General features: G+C 35.3%; 1 protein-coding gene across 6 annotated transcripts in view; it reads right to left on the reverse strand.

Moving 5' to 3' along the window:
- DGKB (diacylglycerol kinase beta) overlaps positions 1-18,866 on the reverse strand; it is a 377,865-nt gene that overhangs the window by 251,354 nt on the left and 107,645 nt on the right. For 4 of the 6 annotated variants that reach the window (XM_088162374.1, XM_088162367.1, XM_088162383.1 and 1 more), the window contains 3 exons: positions 18,314-18,390; positions 14,052-14,072; positions 595-748 (listed from right to left, as the gene is read on the reverse strand). In XM_088162374.1, the coding sequence (XP_088018500.1) occupies positions 595-748; positions 14,052-14,072; positions 18,314-18,390 (252 nt within the window). The remainder of the gene's footprint in view (positions 1-594; positions 749-14,051; positions 14,073-18,313; positions 18,391-18,866) is intronic. The other 2 variants (XM_088162387.1, XM_014894413.2) reach the window with 1 other exon arrangement.

Genomic DNA, 18,866 nt, shown 5'->3' on the forward strand with positions numbered 1-18,866 from the left:
ATAATTTTACCACACGTAGGAATAAAATATGTCAAAGAGAACTAAAATGAAAGTGAAAAAAGCTGAGTACAGCCTGTACAGGGCAGAATCTGTGTCCTCTGAAATCAGAATCACTTTTAGTGATATATTAACACTTACCCAACATTTAAAATATCAGTAGGTGTTAAATTTGTAGGATTAATGACAACAGAATCACATAGACAGTTAAAAGAAACATCAACAACTGGTACAGAAATGGTTAAGCAGAAGCAGGTGCCTCCTGCATCAAGCTTAAAGGTTTTTAAATCTTTATAAAGGACAGTAGGAAACAAGATCATGTAACCATAGCAATCTGTTTAGCATTAACATGACAAAGAATGTCCACTTGGTGTCTCAGCTGCATCATTATTGTGAATGAAAAAGACAAAACTATTTAATTTCCATTCCTTTTCACAGTATTTCCTATTATAAGTTAGTTTCTCTAATTTCACACATACCAGAACAAAAATCCCTCAATATGTAGTAGTTAAGAATTCCATATATTTACAGCTATTAGAAGTAAAATAGCAGGGTGAGGGAACCTTTAGCTCTTACATTACTGATTTTATTACTTACCTCCAGAAAGGTGCTGTGGTTTGTTTTTTATTAATGGGCTGCAGTGAGAGATTTTGTTCCTAAATGATGTAAAAAGGTGTTCAATGAAATCATCTGGTAACTCTGCCTCCAGAAAGGTCTTCATAAACAACTTGAACCCCTCTAAATCAATTGTCTGCAGTGAAGGGGAAGAAAAAAGGAATAAAAATTTTTGAATGTTTTGTAAAAAAAGAAAACTCACACTAATCCATCAAAAATATTCTGTTGAAAAAAGCTTTGGACTGTATTTGAATATATTGATTTCTGAAGATTTAGACTGGCACACCTATTCTTGAAAGTGGTTATTGAATTAAGTATTACTTTGAAAATTCACAGTATTGCTATAATACCTCAGAGTACTGCATAAAACAGCCCAGAGTAAATTCAGAGCACTTATATCAGGACCCTGAAATCAAGTTCTATGCTCTCAAATTTCTTGATTAGCATCCAAAGGCGCCTACAGAGCTCCTAGGGATGTACTTAGGATGTCTTAGCTTCTCCTGTAATTGGGCAGACAAAAAGCAGGGGATTTTTGGATGCCTAATTCAGGGAATTGAAGGCCTCCTGTCTTTTCTTACATGGCTATGTGCTTTGCTGGTGTTTGTCAGACTTAGTAATCACCCTGTCTCAAATAGATTTGAAGAGTCAAATGAGAATGCTCAGACATGCAGCATTACTTAAGAGAGGAAAAAACAAAAGTTGTTGATCCAAAACATTTGTCATTTAGCTTAATTTTGTTTTGCTTTTGCCAGCAAGTTAAGAGCTAACTAATAAAACTCCAATGATGATTTCTTCTATTAAAACAGCATTGTCTGTTTTAAGTAATAAAATGAATCATAGATTATCTCAAGTTGGAAGGAATGCATAAGGATCATTGAGTTCAACTCCCTGCTCCTCACAGGACTACCTGAAACTAAACCACAAGGTAACTTCCCCTCAAGGAAGGTGTAGGCTGCAATGGGATCACAGCAATGAAAGCATTATGGTCCCATTTTACCCTGCTAATAGAGAATGAAGATAAAAGTATCCTGAAATGTACTGACACAACTGCATATTTATAATTACATTTGTGATTTTAAAATAGCTTATCAATTATTAATCTGATAAAACATAGTGTTACTTTCTTTATAGATCAAACAGAACAGCAACTTGTCATTGTTAAATAATTAAGGGATAAATCCACATGGTATCACAAAACTGACTTTGAGAAATTTCCCTATACATCAGGAATACTCCATTTGTCCATAGAAAAGTCTCGTGCAAACTCCTTTAGCTCATCACAGTGAATGTGGAAGGATCCAAGAATCAGCTTGAAACCATGTCAGAAAAAAAGAAAATAGAAAACAAATTTTCAAAGGACTCAGAGAATTTGGAATCTGAGTCCCCGTATAAATAATTTTTGCTATTATTTTAGTATAATTTTAAGACTTAGGAGCAGAGATTTCTCTTTCCCTGACTTCTTTCACTTTAACTCTTTTAATGTATTTATGAGATATTGAAATTTTATGTGCATGTTAAATAAGGAGTTTCCCATTAAGATCAAGACCTAACTACTGAAGGGTAATGTCTTAAATGTGTATCATCACCTTATGAGGGAACACGAACAACATGAATTGTAAAATCTGACTACTCTTGTGCAAGTCATAATTATCAGGAATGCAAGATTGGCAAGAGGCTATTTCTGCTGAGCTTCTAATACAGAACACCTCATCTGAGAAAGAAGTGCAGTGAAACCAATAAAACTCACCTCTTGAAGATAAAAGTATCAGGGACTGAAAAAAATTGCTCACAATGCTCAAGATGGGTGTAAAATGGAAATAATCACCTTGGACACTGACTCTCTATCTCATCAGACAGTTTCAGCCACACTCTTTTACTTTGACAAATCATACACTGTTTCATTCATGCCACAAACTAATTTTTTCCTCTCTAATAAAGCCACTGACATTTAATTCACTGTTTATAAACTATGAATCACAATAGCAAAAGGATTTGTATCAGCATCCAAGTAAATCAGTAATTAGTTACACTAATATTCACTATATAAACGTATTTTTATCTACAAGCATAACAAATACATTAATCACTAAATCAACTGACTTTAACAATGTGAAATTGCTTTGTTAAATTGTGCATTAATGAAATGTGTCTTAGCTATCTCACTAAATCATATACACAAAAAAACAGCTAAGTGAAAATGGAAACTAAACCAAAATTATAATCTCATTTAAACTTAGGTTTATGGATGGCCATGTAAATATCTTCACATTACATTAATCTTTTCTTTATTTACATTGTCTGCTGATTTTATGTAAATATTGCAAAAAATATTCCCTGAGTTTAGAGCAACCTTAGATTTTTAAACTACTGTCTGAGTGGCATTGGTTCTCCAAGCTGCCAGCAGTAACTGAATCCCTAATGCTATTTTTTTTTTTTTTTTCACTTAATGGGTTCAGAATTATACCTGTGTAGAGAACTGGATAAATAAAATGTTTGAAATTATGTACTTCTTTCTTCCTGAAGACTCTCTTTGTCAAAGACATTCAAACTTGTCAGTATTTTGTAAAGATGGTCAGACTATCAGTTAAGCCAATATCGTCCAACACATGTTCCAAACTGCTAGAAAAGACAAGAGATACTAAAGTAACACATGGCTTGGTTGCCATGTCTATTTTATTTGACATCCTGACTTCCAGCAATCAGGGCAGCTCAGCAAAGGGCAAAATAGTATGTAGTTGTTCTAAAGGTTGTTCTACAGCCAGATTTCTTCAGCTAAAAGTGCTTTATCCTCTGTCCTAACACGTTCTGAACCTGTATTCCCCCAGGGAAGCACCAATATTCATACAACCACAGTTCAGATATTGTACACCTGAAAGCTTTCAAATTATAATGAAAGTTAGGCAAATTACTTGAATACCCATCAGGAATGCTTAGAATGGCCAAAAATGCAGGTGCAAAATTACATGCTGTATGCAAAGAATGTATAAAAAACAGTCCTGCCTAAGGGAGATCTCTGTGTAGAGCCCTGTAATTAGGTTCTTGCCTAAAACCCCAAAATCTGGGATTCTAATACTGCATAGCTGAAAAACATTCTAGATGACCTAACATAATTGGTGTAGATTATCCTCTTAGAACTGAGCTCTAAAATGGTATAGTAATTCCATATACTGTAAATGTATATACAGTAAATAATAGAACTAAGCTAGTCTACAGCAGACCTGGGCATAGCTTGGACCACCCATCAAGCTTCCCAATGAGAAAGGGGGATCTTCCAAAAACAGGCTCACTTTTAAATTGTTTTCAGTGTCTTCTCTATCATCTCTCTCTCATTGTAATACACAAAACTTATTACATGACTGTAGAAAAACTGAAGAATTTCTTAAAAGAAATCCTGAGAGGAGCACTGCACAGAGGTGTTAGAGCATTCTCACCAAGCAGAGGTTTAAGTACTGAGTATGGTTCATTTAGAACAGAGCATGTAAAGATGTGAAATATTTGCTCAGCTTAATTTAAAACGACTTTCATAATAGAGAAAACAACACACAATATTATAGTCATTTCTCTATTCTGCAATTATAAACTACTTTTCTTTTTCCTCAGGGAACTTTGCCCTTCTGAAATAGGGAAATACTGCAGCAAGTACCCTTCCTTTAATTATCAGCATTCCCCCCCCCACCCCAGCCACTTTTCAAGCGTATTGCACGATGTTTTGGTAAGCAAAAAGAAGGAAAGCAGAGAACAATAATTTTCCACCTTAACATGTATCATGCTTGATCTCCTTTTTAAATCTCACTGTCATTACCAGAATTTCTCAGATGAAAAATTCAGAGAATTTTGGTATGGTTTGAAAACAATTTATTTATGCTAATGAATTCTCAAACATTAATTAAACAGTTCAGATCAATAACATCAGAATAATATATAAACCATAATGGTGGATGTGGTTTTCTTAAGCATGCAGGCTAATTGCTTAATTTTCAACAGTTGCTTGCCTTCCAGAAGCTCCAGCTGAATTTAAATGAACCTGAGAAAGAAGGATTTAGCATTTCAGAAAGCATTTTCCATGACGTTTCACAAATGAGGGGGGGATGAGAGTGTGAGAGGATGTACCAAACTGACAACAATTAGCCTGGCACATTAATTAATGCATTCCATTTCACAAGAGACTATTAGGGCAAAGGGAGATTATGATCACAAGTTTAGGGATTTCAGGAAAATTTTCAACATGACAGAGATAAAATAGGACAGTGTTGAATCAGAAAAACATGAAAGAACTTTCAAATAATTTGGCCTAAATCTTCCGAGGGAGTCTAAAAGAAGAAAAAAAATCCGTGCAGTTTTAGCTTTGACTCTTATAAAAAGGGGTACCAAAATCCTTGCCTGTAGGTCACAGGAAAATAAAGGGGTTTATACTAATCATATAAAACTGAATTTCTATTTTTATATGTCAAACTGACTCACCAATTTTACTGGAGCTCCTTTTCTTATATTTTACAAAAAGAAACTTCACAAAGTAAGATTTCATATTACTGGGTAATAAAATTTCATTTGGTAATGAAAAATTTTGCTGTAACTCCAGAGAAGTACACATTGAAAAACATCACAGAGTTTCAGCTAGTTTAAACCATAAATTGCATAAAAAATTAATTTTATTATATTTTTAGAAGTAGTTAATTCCTACTTACAGATTTTATCAATGTTTCTAAACACTTGAAATTAAGGAAAAAAACCCCTAAAATTATACATTCACCTTGGAGAAAAGGAGAAGAAACATAAGACATGGGCAACTGCATAAATTAAAATTATTTTTAGCAAAGACAATGTGTAAACCATTAAATAATTTTCACCTTTTCAGAAAGCAAACATGGAACTCGACTCACTATGACTCAATACATAAGGAAATTTAAAATGTACATCTTTTCCAACACAATAAATTCTTGGGGAATATCCGTAACATTTAATTAACCAGCCTCAAAATTTCAAAATTAATCCTAGCCCTAAACTTCCATAAGTATTGGGTTTTGCCTTTTTTTCTCTAACTTCCTTTCAAGCAGATAAAGAAGAAGCACACCAAAGCTTATAATGACATCAAAGTCACTGACTGGCCACAGAAAACAAAGTTCTCACTGTCCATGTTAACAGAAAAATAAAATCATCCACCAGAACAAAAAAAAAAATGCCCTATCCACCAAGTACAACTCAGACCATCACTTCCTTCTGAAAGCAGAGAAAAAAGTGACAGATTTTTCCTCTTGTGGGGAAAAAAAAAATCTCCTGGTAGAGACAAATCACCAGTGGGAATCACCTTGGTTCATTTCCCCTTTGCCTGAGGAAGTTCAAAACTGTGTCTATAAAGAGCATCCAGGAAAGAGCTGAAGAGGGACCAAAGGCAAAAATAAGGCTTCTGTATGTCTGTGCCAACAAAATTTTTAAATATTTATATGCAAAAATGTGACTGAACAAATTACTGATTAACTCCTATGAATGAGGTGATCTGAGCAGGTACTAACAGAGATATATCAAAAAAGAGGCCAAAACGTTTCAGCTGTTAAGGCAATATATTTCTGGACTCATGCAAAAAATTAAGACACTTAGGAAAACTTCATAGAAAACAGATGAGACAAGATTTTATTTCTTTTTTTTTCTTTTTAAAATTGCCATACCAGAGTTGGATGCTATCTTTAATCAGAGAGGAAAAAATCCATTCAGGATCTACACCTATGCTGGAAAAAACAGAAAAAATATATGCATTGCATATATATAAATATTCATCCATACACACTATCATATATTAATGCTAAATGAAGCAGCAAACAGCAATTATAGATTGCTCAGTGAGGTACCTCAATGCCTCTGGGACCATAACATGTCATCTCACATCCTGCATATATTTTACAATTCAATTTTTGGATGTATGCATAAGTCCAAAAGATCTAACAGTTGTAGGGTTTTAAATGCAAATGCCATGAAAAGATTACATACAAAAAATTCCATTAGTGCAATAAACTCACTGTTACTTTCTTATGATTAAGAACAGAAGAAGTAGTTTTCATTCCAGTGAAACAAAGCAGACTTATCCGTCTCTATTTCCACATACTGTGAGAACATTCCTGCCATGATGTCTGACTAAGCAAATCTAGAGACATTTTCCCAGTTCTGTAGTATCACAGAACTCTGTTATGCCTTATACATTCTTTTAAAATATGAATATATAAAACTAAAGCAATACTAGCTATATGGATAAGAAGTGGCAACTGCAAAAGGTAAAACCACATAGCACCTATTTTTCTTAAAATAGAAGTCTGGAAAGAGAGAGACAGAGACAATGCCATTTGTATACAGACTGAGTATGGGAGGAAGTAACATCTGGGCCAGCCAAGCACAGGCAGAAATTATCAGTCTTTCTTCCAAACTTGTTTACAACCTCTACCTCCATTTCATCTTGACTATCAAGGAGGCATCACTGGGCAACTACTGCGTATGAGGTGGGGAAGAAGGGTGGAACTTGCTGCAGAGCCCAGATTTGGAATCAGAGATTTCAACCACATCTGTAGGCAACCTACTTAGAGCAGCTGCCTGACATTCTTAAGGAAAATGGTGATGGAGCAGACAAAAGGAGGGTTTTTTCAGTTATAAAGAATAATGTGCACTCAGAGGAACAACTGAGATAAGATCTAAAAGTACATCCTCAGAAAACTGTAGTTCCTTCTACCCCAGCAGCTAAAAGCTCCTGGCAAGCTCTTTGACAGCTCACCAAGCATTCTGATATATTTACCTATTTTTCTATAATAATACATTAAAAAAGCCAATTATGTAGAAAATTCCTTAGCCTGGCCTTTTGTTGTCCTTCTATATCCCAGAAAACCCCTCCTATGAAGACAAGCTGAGAGAATTGGGGCTGCTCAGGAGAAGAGAAGACTTTGGGGAGACCTTATAGCACCTTTCAGTCCCTAAGGGGGGCTGACAAGAAAGCTGGTGAGGGACATTTTACAAGGGCAGGTAGAGATAGGACAAGGTGTAATGGCTTTAAACTGAACAAGGGTAGGGTTAGGACAGATATTAGGAAGCTCTTTATAGTGAGGATTGTGAGATAGTGGACCAGCTTGCCCACAGAAGCTGTGGATGCCCCATCCCTGGCAGTTTTCAGGGGCTCTGAGAAACCTGGTCTAGTAGAAGGTGTCCGTGCCCATGGCAGGGATCTTGGAACTAGATGATCTTCCTGCCCAAACTATTAGCTGACACTGTTTCTCCCTAAATCTGAACACTAGTTTATCTTTTTTAAGATATCACACAAAATCATACAGAAAACCATCAAGCACACATAAAAAGACACATTTGAACAAATGGCAACAATTGAACTAAAAAAAAAAAAAATACTAAAGAATCTTAACTTTAAAGAAGTGGAAGTCACAAGGAAACTAAAGACCTGGAAACTGATCAAATAAAGTTTTCAGGATAAACTACATATTTCAAGAGTGCTTCCAGGATGACACTGATTACTTCGACTAAAGAATTCACAAATATGAAGAAACAAAACCATTAAAAATAGTTTTGGGGTTTTAGACGCAATAAAAATCTCACTTTATTCATAGTAAAAAAGTAGTCTGGAATTTTATGCTTCTATTACTGCACAAAATACTACAAACCTAACATTAAAGCAACCACTCTTTTCTATAGTGTCATGACTATACGTGGATTCCTTCACAATGTATCCAATGTATCTCACAGATATGTGGCAAGATACTTTTTACCTAACATTACCAAAGAATGCATGTATCTTTTCTTTCTAGACAACACCAACGGCATAAAGCAAAGCTCTTGCTTCCCACACTTTCGTTTCTTTTGAATCCCAGATAAACAAAACAGGAGGGACTCCAAGGAAAAAGAAATGTGCATCAGTCTATGCTTAATATGCTTTAAAAAAATCTCCAATTACTATAAGAGTTCTGCTTCATCTCAAGCACTCACCGATAAGTACATTAGGCTAATTTAGTGCTAATTCACAGGGGGTGTCTCAGTCTCAGGAAGAACAGGAATTGAAGGACTGGTTTCCAAGTAGTAGTTATGATTTTGCTTGGCAAAATAGCAGACAATTTCAGGTTTCTTCTAGTTTTGTGTCAGACATATATGTGCCAATACTCAGCTAAAACCACAGGTCTTTATCTCCTGATTATGGCTAACACAAGCTATGGAGGTGCCTTACAATGCCTGCATCTGTCCCAAGAAGCAGAATGGCTTCTAACACCTCGAGCAACATAGAGGAAGAGGCTGCACTCCATCTACAAACAGCATTTGTATTTGACTTCGTCCTTTCTCCTAGAGCAGTTAAGCAGCTCAATTTATAACTCACTTTTCTCTTTACTGACAGCAAACACAAATATGTAAGACCAAGAAAAATCCAAGTATGCAGATTTTGAAGAATTATGCATTTATATGTATGTTCTGTGTCAACACATAGAACTCTACAAGGTATAAACATCAAAAGTCAGTATATCCCAATATGGAGAATACAGAAAACATGGTTCCTCAGTGAGAAATAGGATATGTACAAGAAAATCTTTGCATCTTTTTATATAGGAGTTTTTAAACTTTGCTACATAGTATTTTAACTATTACCATACTAATACGTTTGAAGAAAACTAATGATTTATTAAGAAAATGGAACCTTTTGACTCAAGATCCATCCTAACAACTGCAATAGAAGAGGTTTAACTCTCTCCTACATTTTCCTAGCTGGTGTAAATGCAACAACCAGTTCTTCTGGATGACATGTTGAAAGAAGGGAGAGAAGCTGTATCATTCTACTTTTTTTCTCCTCACAAGATACCAAAAAATTAATAGTCTCTTAACAAAAGAGTTGCTATTGTGGATGGAGCAGGACAGGAGGAGGTACAGTAATGCTCCTTTTATTCCTCCCCACCACACTGGCCACATAAATGGGAACAAGACATGATCTAGTGTTTGAAATTAATCTCCACCCATAAATTCTTTTAAAATACCACATTCTCTTTGGTCTTTTCTTCTTTTAGATTTGTACAAAATATTTCAACATAAGCCACTATTTTCAGTATCTTGAAAAACAGAATGTAAGAGAGAAAAGAAAAAAAAATCATTCATTTCAAGAGACTTCCATGACATATGGTTTTCATTTATTAAAAAGAACATTTCACAGATAATGGAAAAATAATTATGTTGAAATGTAATTTTCAATTAAGCACTTTTTAATTTACGTTGTCTGATCTCCAAATGGTGCCAAAAATATAATCAGCTTTCATCTACTGACAGTAATTGCTCTGGGTTATTTTTTGGGGTTGGGTAAGTTCCTTTAACTGATTACTTCTTAAACTACTTATATTGACCCACTATGTGAAAAATGAACTGTTGAGTAAGGGTAGATATTACAGGGCCTTGATTCACACATAGTGCTACAGCAATGGCAAACAACGTGAGTGCAGGAGTGACAAATACATGATAAGGTGTGAATACCAGTGCTAAAGCAGTCCCACAAAACTCAAAGTCTTGAAGATTCATTGATTATCCCATTTCAAAACCTGACATTGCCAAAAGCTGTGGAGAACAAGTGGAGAGACTACATACAGAGGATTAACAAGCTAAAACCCATGAATCACATGTGAATGTGTAAGCTCTCCGTGTTTAAAATGTATTTCAACTGTTCATAAAGCAGAAATTCAAACCAAATTTGAATTCCTCATAAGACTGGCTTTGGCCATCGGGGTAAAATTTGGTTTAACTTCAAAGTCCTTAGTACTTTCTGATCTAAGTATTCCATTTAATACAGTTTCTACATAACTAATTCTTAGAATTATGGTAGCCAAATAAAACAATTTCTTAGCTATATCAGCATTCAAATCCGTATCTACTGATATGAATGCTTAAAACAAAATTTTAAAAACCCCACATGCTCTCACAGGCTGCTCCTACCAAATACTCCATATGGACAAATAATATTTGGGTATTACCAATACACAGACATAAATTACTGCCAAAATTTTCCTTCAGCTCTTCAAAGAAGTGAGCTTAGCAAAACAGATAAAATGGAAATGGGAAAACTCAAATTTTTACGCAATAATTAGATTTTTGAGCATAACATTCTCATGTTATTAAAATAAATTGATACTAATTACCAAAATAAGTCTGGAATGTATTCACCAGCTACTGCAATCTCATCCCAATCTTACACGCAGGTTAAAAAAAAAACAAAAACAAACTAAACATTTTTTAATCAGCAGGTTTTCCTTAATACATAATTCTATATGTGCATGAGTTTGTATATTCTTAAGTACTACACACATAAGTACTTGTATTTAATACTTAATTCTTACTAATTATGCTACATTTACTATAAAAAAGTGAGGGAGCGAGTTTTAAGAAGAGTGATAAATCACATACTTTTAGAAGGTTCCTGTAGGAGTTTATCATTCAGAGTCTATTTGAAATTATTGCATATCAAACAAAGTGACAAGTAGATAGTTTGCATTCTGTCCCAGAAGAATTGGTCAGGAAAAATGGGGTGGGTGGCACGGTTCAGACAAAAGCCAAATAAAATAGCAAAATTAATGAATCCCTGGAAAACATCAGTTCTGACAAAAAATTCTGGCTGAAACAATTTATCTGTATGTGCAGCTTGTGTAAAAACCTACTCATGGATAAATGTTTGAATTGGTATTTTCATTATGTGCTTAAAATTAAGAAAATTAATACAAATTAATAAACTTTCACTTCATGGATGAACAGTTTGCTGAGATTTAACACAAACTGAGCCTAACTGGAGCCTTCACTTGGAATAAAAACATACACCAATACAAAAAGGTTTAAAATGTCACGTTCCATTTGTCAAGTTACATCCACCTTATGCTAAGTAAATATTCAGATTTTAGTAGAAGTGCAGCTATACTAATTGACCTAAGTTTCACCTTATAGCTTAGAAATAATTAAAAGGATATGAGCAGTGGCATCTGCTCAATTATACATTCGTATATATCAATATCTCTAATGCACAAGAAGACTTCAAGACATTTCCAGTTGTTGATTAATTCCTGCAATAAATTATGACTGCAAGTATTTTTGCTGTATTTTGTTTTCCTATGCAGCTTCATAAACATTATCTAGATGCCACCATGCCAGTGAATCAAGCACAGCTGAAGCCATCACATAAAAAAACATAAACCATAATATATTGTTCTTCATAATGAAAACAAGTAACATCCCCCCAACATAATTAAATAGTCTGTCTAAAGCTCTTTAAGTTGTCTTTTTTAACATGTGGCATGTAAATGAAAGTATCAATGGGCTCATAAAGTTTAAATATAAAGGTACTGTGCAATACAATAATGTAAAGGAAAAAATGGATAAAAATAAGTTCTTAAGGCAGAGAAGTGTATCAAAAGGAAAGGAGGATATCACAGAGGGAGATTAGCACTGGTAGCACAGACTGAAAAAAGGAGATAGAAACCAGTAAAGATAATAAAGAATGTTCAAAACAGAATGGTTTTGCAGCAGAAATTGACTATCTGAAATATTTACACCTCAATGCCCTCAAAATGCTCCACAGAAAGCAGGCTCACAGCCAGACTGCCAACATCTCTGCCTGGCAGGTTTCCCAACTCTCTAGGTACCCAGAAAGCTTTCCCTAGAAATTTTGCCCATGGAGCCAGAAAAACAAGAGTACCTAATGTCTGAAACCAGGAGTTTACTGCTGGTGATACACATAAGATATTACATTCTTTTCTTTTGTAGCTACAAAGATACAACTTAAGCATCTCACATGTGAGGGACAGACTTCTCTTATATTATATATGCTACAATTCTGCACATCCTACTAACCTTCTGTAAATTAGTTCCAATTTGAGTTCACTTCATCCCATCATTTAGACAAAAGTAGAAAGATGTGACTTCTGCAGTACCATTTTTAGAGAAAATTAAATCTTCCTATCTGTAGTAGAAATACTTCTCTTAATATATTATAATAAGGCAAGATCTTTACAGTAATTTAATATCTTCTGTCACATCAAAGAACATAGCTGAGGGAAAGAACACAAAATTTCAAACCATATTCCTGTGTGTTTGAAATTTTAACTCTTTTTCCACTGATGTCAATGGGCCTAAGACGCCACCTCTTTCACAAGTTTTGTCTTCTTCCCAGACTGCCATGGCCAAAGGAACACTATTAGAACAACCCAGTAACATCCTTCTCCTCTTCATGACTAAACCACTTTGCATTCACCTTGTGATCAACTGCATACACATCACTTTATCTGAGAATGCCAGTTGGACCAGGGTACACTACACTCTGCTCTGCACACATCCATCTCATTCCATTTACTACAGACCATTACATCATCATGCTTTTCCAGTGTGATATTAATACCCAAATTTCATTTAGTTTGTTGATTCTATTATTATTCACCTACTCATTGGACGAAGTAATTAGCTAAATACTGATGAGATTACACTCAAGATTGGTCACAGACTGCTTTAAAGTTGAAACCTTCTCTTTCAGGACTCTCTGAAGTCACAGAACTTATTTTTAAAAATAAATAATGTTGGTCATCTGAAGAAAGTCCTGTTGTGAATGGGGAGTTCTGCTCTTACTAACACATCTCCAAAAGCTCAACTGGCCTCTGACCCCACAAAGTGAGGGGTTCCTACAAAACTAATCCTTTCACTCTCGACTTGTTCTCATGTTCTGGCTGCTGCTTCCCAGAACAGCAGAGGTGCAGCTTTTAAACACCTTTGTGTTATAAAGAAAGAATAACTAGGTCACTTAAAAAAACAGTCCATTGGATTCATTTGATTAGTTCTTCTTCCCTTCCTTTTTTTTTTTCCCCCCATTTTACTTTTATACCTGGTTTTAGGCCCTGGTTTTAGTTCCTCAGGCGTAGCTCCTTGGGTTGATGATGAGCATTTTAACCACTTCTCTTGCAATTGCTGTATAGTCACAATTGCTTAAAGCACAGCACAAGCCTTATTCAAGTTATTAAATCTGCAATTTTAAGCCTGCTATGTATAAATGATATTATATGGTTACAGTATTTAATATTTTTAATATTTTTTCCTGAGATGTGTTCTTGTCATTTCAGAGTAATAGAGACCATTATGAGACCTCACAGTAAAGAGAAATTTCTGTGACAAGTATGGAACAAGTCAATTACTTGCTCTTAACTTATTTTTCATATTCAACTCAATTAATGTTAGTAAAATTATGTACTGTGAATGACAAAAATGAAATTCACTCAGTGAAAAATTCTGCCAGCAGAAAAGGAATGCATTCTGGTTTCAGATTTAAATATTACTCTTTTATCTGAAAGAATAGCCACATGCAGTATTTATTAATAATTACATCTCAATGAAAGCCTACAAAATAAAATATACTGCATCTATGCATAAAGAAAGAAAAAAATCAAATTAACATTACTTACTTGATTAAGTATATCTTGTTTCTGTAACACATGCAAGGAAAGAAAGAACATACATACGTTAGTGCAGTGTCATCAACACTCAAGCTTTTTTTAATGATATAAATATTTTTAGTGAAAGGTTAGTGATTTAGATGAGCAGGTTTAAGACATTAAATAGAGTATCCCATTTTCTTGCGTTAGCACGTAAGTCAAGAAAATGGTTCTAAGTCAGCTTTCTAGTCTTTATTAGACAGTGCAAGCAATTAATTTCTAAACATGCAATGACAGACAACCAAGAAAGATAAACAATTACAATGTTAGTCTTTCTTCTGTGTGTACTTTAAAAAAACATAAAAAAATTGTTACCAAGAAGAGATGTAAATGAAACTGAATTCAGTTATCAGAACTGAATATTCTAAAATCCACATGGGAAGTTCATGGAGATGATCCTCAGTGCCACCACACGGCATATACAGGAACACCAGGGGATCAGGCCAGGCCTGCAGGAGTTTCATAAAGGCAGATCCTGCTTGATTCCTTGGTCCTTGACACCTCAACTCTATCCATGACAAGGTGACCCGCTTAGTTGATGAGGACATTGTCTACCTGGACTTCTGAAGAATGTTATCATTAAAGTTGGAAAAGACCTCTGAGGTCTTTAGCACAGCCTTTAACACTGCATTCTCCTGGAGAAACTGTTTGCTCATGGCTTGGACAGGCACACCCTTTGCTGGGTAATGAACTGGACAGGTGGCTGGGATTAGGGAGTGGGGGCCAGTGGAGTTACATCCAATTAGTAGCCAGTCAGAAGTGCTGTTTCCCAGGACTCACCAAGTCCTGAACAATATCTTTGCCAATGATCTGGACAAAGGTATGACTTGAACCTCACTCAGTCTGAAGATGACGCCCTGCTGGGCAAGAGCTTTGATTTCCTACTTGAGAGTAGGAAGGCTCTGCGCAGGGATCAGGACAGGCTGGATCAGTGGGCTAAGGTCAGTGATACGAGGTTTAACAAAGCCAAGTGCCAGCTCCTGCCCTTGGGCTACAGCGAGCCCAGGCACCTCCGTAGGCTGGTGGAAAACTGGAAAGCTGCCCAGTAGAAAACGAGCTGGGGATGCTGGCTGACAGTCAGTTGAATATGGGCCAGCACATGCCCAGGTGGCCAAGAAAACCAATGGACTCCTCCATAAACAAAAAATTAGGATGAACTCAAAAATGATGACAACACTAGGACTGCAAGCACAAAATGCTGTGTACTTACTGCCCATGTAGATGCTGTCTTTAGCTCTATCTACTTCCCCAATTCCTGCCAACCTACTCAATGCTCCCCTCAAAGTGAAACGGATGAAATTAATTAACATAAATAGATCTCAAATGATTAAAAGAGTATTTATCAATCGCAGCTTTCCAAGATGCTTAGGTCTTAGACGATATGTCTTATACCATATATAAAATCTATTCTAAATTACGTCTTTGATATTGACTTAGAGAAGAATATGAAAGGGCAGGTGTTCAATAGAATTTGCAGAAATTTTAAGCATCTCCCTTACACTGAAAGCAGAGTAAAAGTTCCATAAATAAATTCCCTATAGTAGATAACCTTATGATAATTATATACACCACTTTCCCTAATCCCAAAATCCACTCACTCAATAAGACATAAAATAATGTAAAAACAAACCAGGTTATTTCAGGTAGCAAGTATTGAATATGGATGGCTTTTCTTTTGCTATTGGTATGCCATTAGATAAGCTTGTGATAAAAAAACTGCATTGTAAAACCAGGGGAGTGCAATAAATTCCTGAATTCTTTAAATATGTAATTAAATATTTAAATAAATATATAACTTTGCTGAATTTGCCATAGGTCTATTACCCATGTTTATTGGTAAAAAAACTGGCATCATCTTTTGGTAGAACAAGACTTAAATAATTTGGAGTGTTCATAAGATAATGATCTAGGAAAGAGTGAAGTAAAATAAAAACATGATGGTATCCTCTACAAAACAAAACCACAAAACAAAAGTGCTGCCTAGAATACGTGGAAACAAATAGCTGCACTAAGACTGATGCCAGTTGGATCAGTTAATTTTTGTCATCTCACAGATAATAGTTAATTACTTACTCCCAATACACAGAGTCCTCATCCAACCACATAAAATCAAGTTACAAATCATTCTGTAGAGTTTACCAATACAGCAGGCTGAATGTATGCCAGAAATACAGACACACCTGTGCAAAGGCAGTTCACGTGTCAGAACAGAATATTCACTCAGTGCCAGAGGAAATTTCAGCCACTTTGCTTCCAGTTCAGCAGCTTATGGTATGAACCTCGAGCTAACAAACCTTAGTAGATCCAAAGTAGTTCGTTGCTAGCTATGTTTTCTTTACGTTGCACTCCCTGAAGTCTAAGTGCTGAGCAGCAAAGTAGAAAAGCTGTCAGGGTTAGCCTAGGTCCAGTACTGACCCAGGAGCAGTGAATAGCTTGATTCCTGCTGAAGACACTGAAGTTGTCACAGGGTGTCTTGTCTTGAATTCCTTCTTCCCCTACCCTCCTCCTGTCCTGCCCTGCTGCTCTGCATGTTTTAATACCCTGATAGAACCCTGCAAATGAATAGCACTGAAATGAAGAACAGGGAGACACCATGCAGAGTCACAGACTCATCTCAAGACCAACTGCTTATTAATTTTGGCTTTGCACAGATTTTGTCAAATCACCTGGCTCCAGGCAGAGCAGTCTTCCTGGGCACTCATCTTGCCATGACTCAACTCCCATGTAGTCACAAATTGGAAGAATGACTTTATTAAAAGAGACTAATCACACCACTTTAGATAATCAAGTTTATATACAATTGACAATTTGAAAATATGTTACCCATATGGCAACATACTATTTAAATACACAAAGTGGACAGATATTATTTACATTAACAGGGTACACTTCATAATGATGACTTCATAATGATGACTGAACACATGTGAAGAACACATAGAAGAAAAAAACATATAATAGATTAAGACCATTTTATCAGTTCACATTTTTTCTAAAAAAAAAACAAAAAAACAAAACCTGAAGTATGTATATACATTCTAACAAAAAGCAGGTAAAGGAGGTCCTACAGCCTATGGATAATAGCATTCCTATCCATTTATATTCTATGAATGTACTTAACTAGAAACGTGGAAATCTAAGATGATCTTTTACAGGATCAACTCGCACTGTTTCACTGAATTATTAATTTTTTTCCTCAGAAACTGACTAAAATAACTAGCATTATGCCTGGCCAAGTTCAAAAGTACCAAATGATTTTTCAATACTTAATAAGCTATAACTCATTAGTTGACAATATTTGTATTATTGTCAACAATTTTTTGCATTTTACATCCTGAAATGTAGGATCAAGTAATTTTCATAATGGTTAGCACATGTTTCTATCCTGAATTTCAAATAATGTAAGTACATTACTATTAGAAACATTACTGAAACAGGTTTTTATTTAGCTACACTCTGAATCACACTATTAGGATGTGCTAAGCAAATGCAAATTTCAATTGAGGATAAGAAAAGAAAATAAAACAATCTGGCTTTTCCTTCCAGTCAAATCAGAATACTTTGTCTAGTGGTGAATCTGTAACGACAATGTGCACACGCAGCTTTTTTTTCAGCTGAATTCTTTGTTTCATAACATCAGAAAATCTCACTACCAGAAACAACACAAGGAAAACAGAATTTTAAATGAAATCTTAATGGACTTCACTTTTATAACTTTTGAAAATATGCTTAACATTTCCAATCTTCAGCAACTTGAAAACCATATTAATCTTACCAGAAGGGCTGTGGAGGTGTTTTAGGTGTTTGGTTTTTTTTGGTGGGGGTCAGGAGGGGAAAGGGGAAGGGGATCTATGTGCTGATTTTGGTTGAAATAGAGTTAATTTCCTTCACAGTAGCTTGCATGGAGCTGTGTTTTGGATTTGTACTGAAAACAGTGCTGGTAGCAGAGGGGTGTTTTAGATACATTCATCAAGGCCTTTTCTCAAGCCCCCCAGTGAGGCAGCTGAAGGTACCTAAGAATTTGGGATGGGATACGGTTGGGATAATTGACCCCAACTGACTATAGAGATATGCCAGATCGTATGGCATCCTGTTATTTTGCTTTCCAAACACTTTCAAATACCCCAAACACCTGATTTATAAACAATCTTCTATTTCAAATGCTTACAATGGCTACAGAATGTGCAAATTGTCCTCATCATCTCTGATCATTAAGAAACGAGAAAAATTACCCCTTCAGGATTATATTTTGCTAACACACCACTGCCATGGAATTCTTCTAAGACATCCTTAATTTTCTTGGTGGAATCTGGATAAAAAAATAAAGAGAGAGAAATTGAAAATACAGAACACTGATTTACATAATATGAACTGTAATTAAAAAAACAACAATCAAAACTGCTAATAGCTTTTCGCAATGCACATTAGTAATTTTCTGTAGCTGTATGAGAGCTGTGGGCACAAAGAAAATGAGAACATACTTTACCTTCCTAACAAGTACTGCAAAAAGTAGCAAGTAAACACAAAATGCTCAGAAACACTCTTAGATCTAATTCTTAATTATGCTATTTAATAGTTGTTTTTTTCATGACTATTTCAAGTCACTTTTCTTGTCCTTGAGTCAACCACAAAACATGGTCATGTCCACCAGCACTATAAAATCTCCTTTGGCAGAGCTGCCAGTGAGTAGAGGAGCTGGACAATATAAAGATAAATAGGAACCTTCCAGAAAAAAAATCTCTTCAGTGGTCATGTCACAGAAAACAAATGCTGCTGTCAAAAACC

The sequence above is a fragment of the Sturnus vulgaris genome, chromosome 1, assembly GCF_052056855.1.
Source record: "Sturnus vulgaris isolate bStuVul1 chromosome 1, bStuVul1.hap1, whole genome shotgun sequence".
NCBI lineage: Eukaryota > Metazoa > Chordata > Aves > Passeriformes > Sturnidae > Sturnus > Sturnus vulgaris.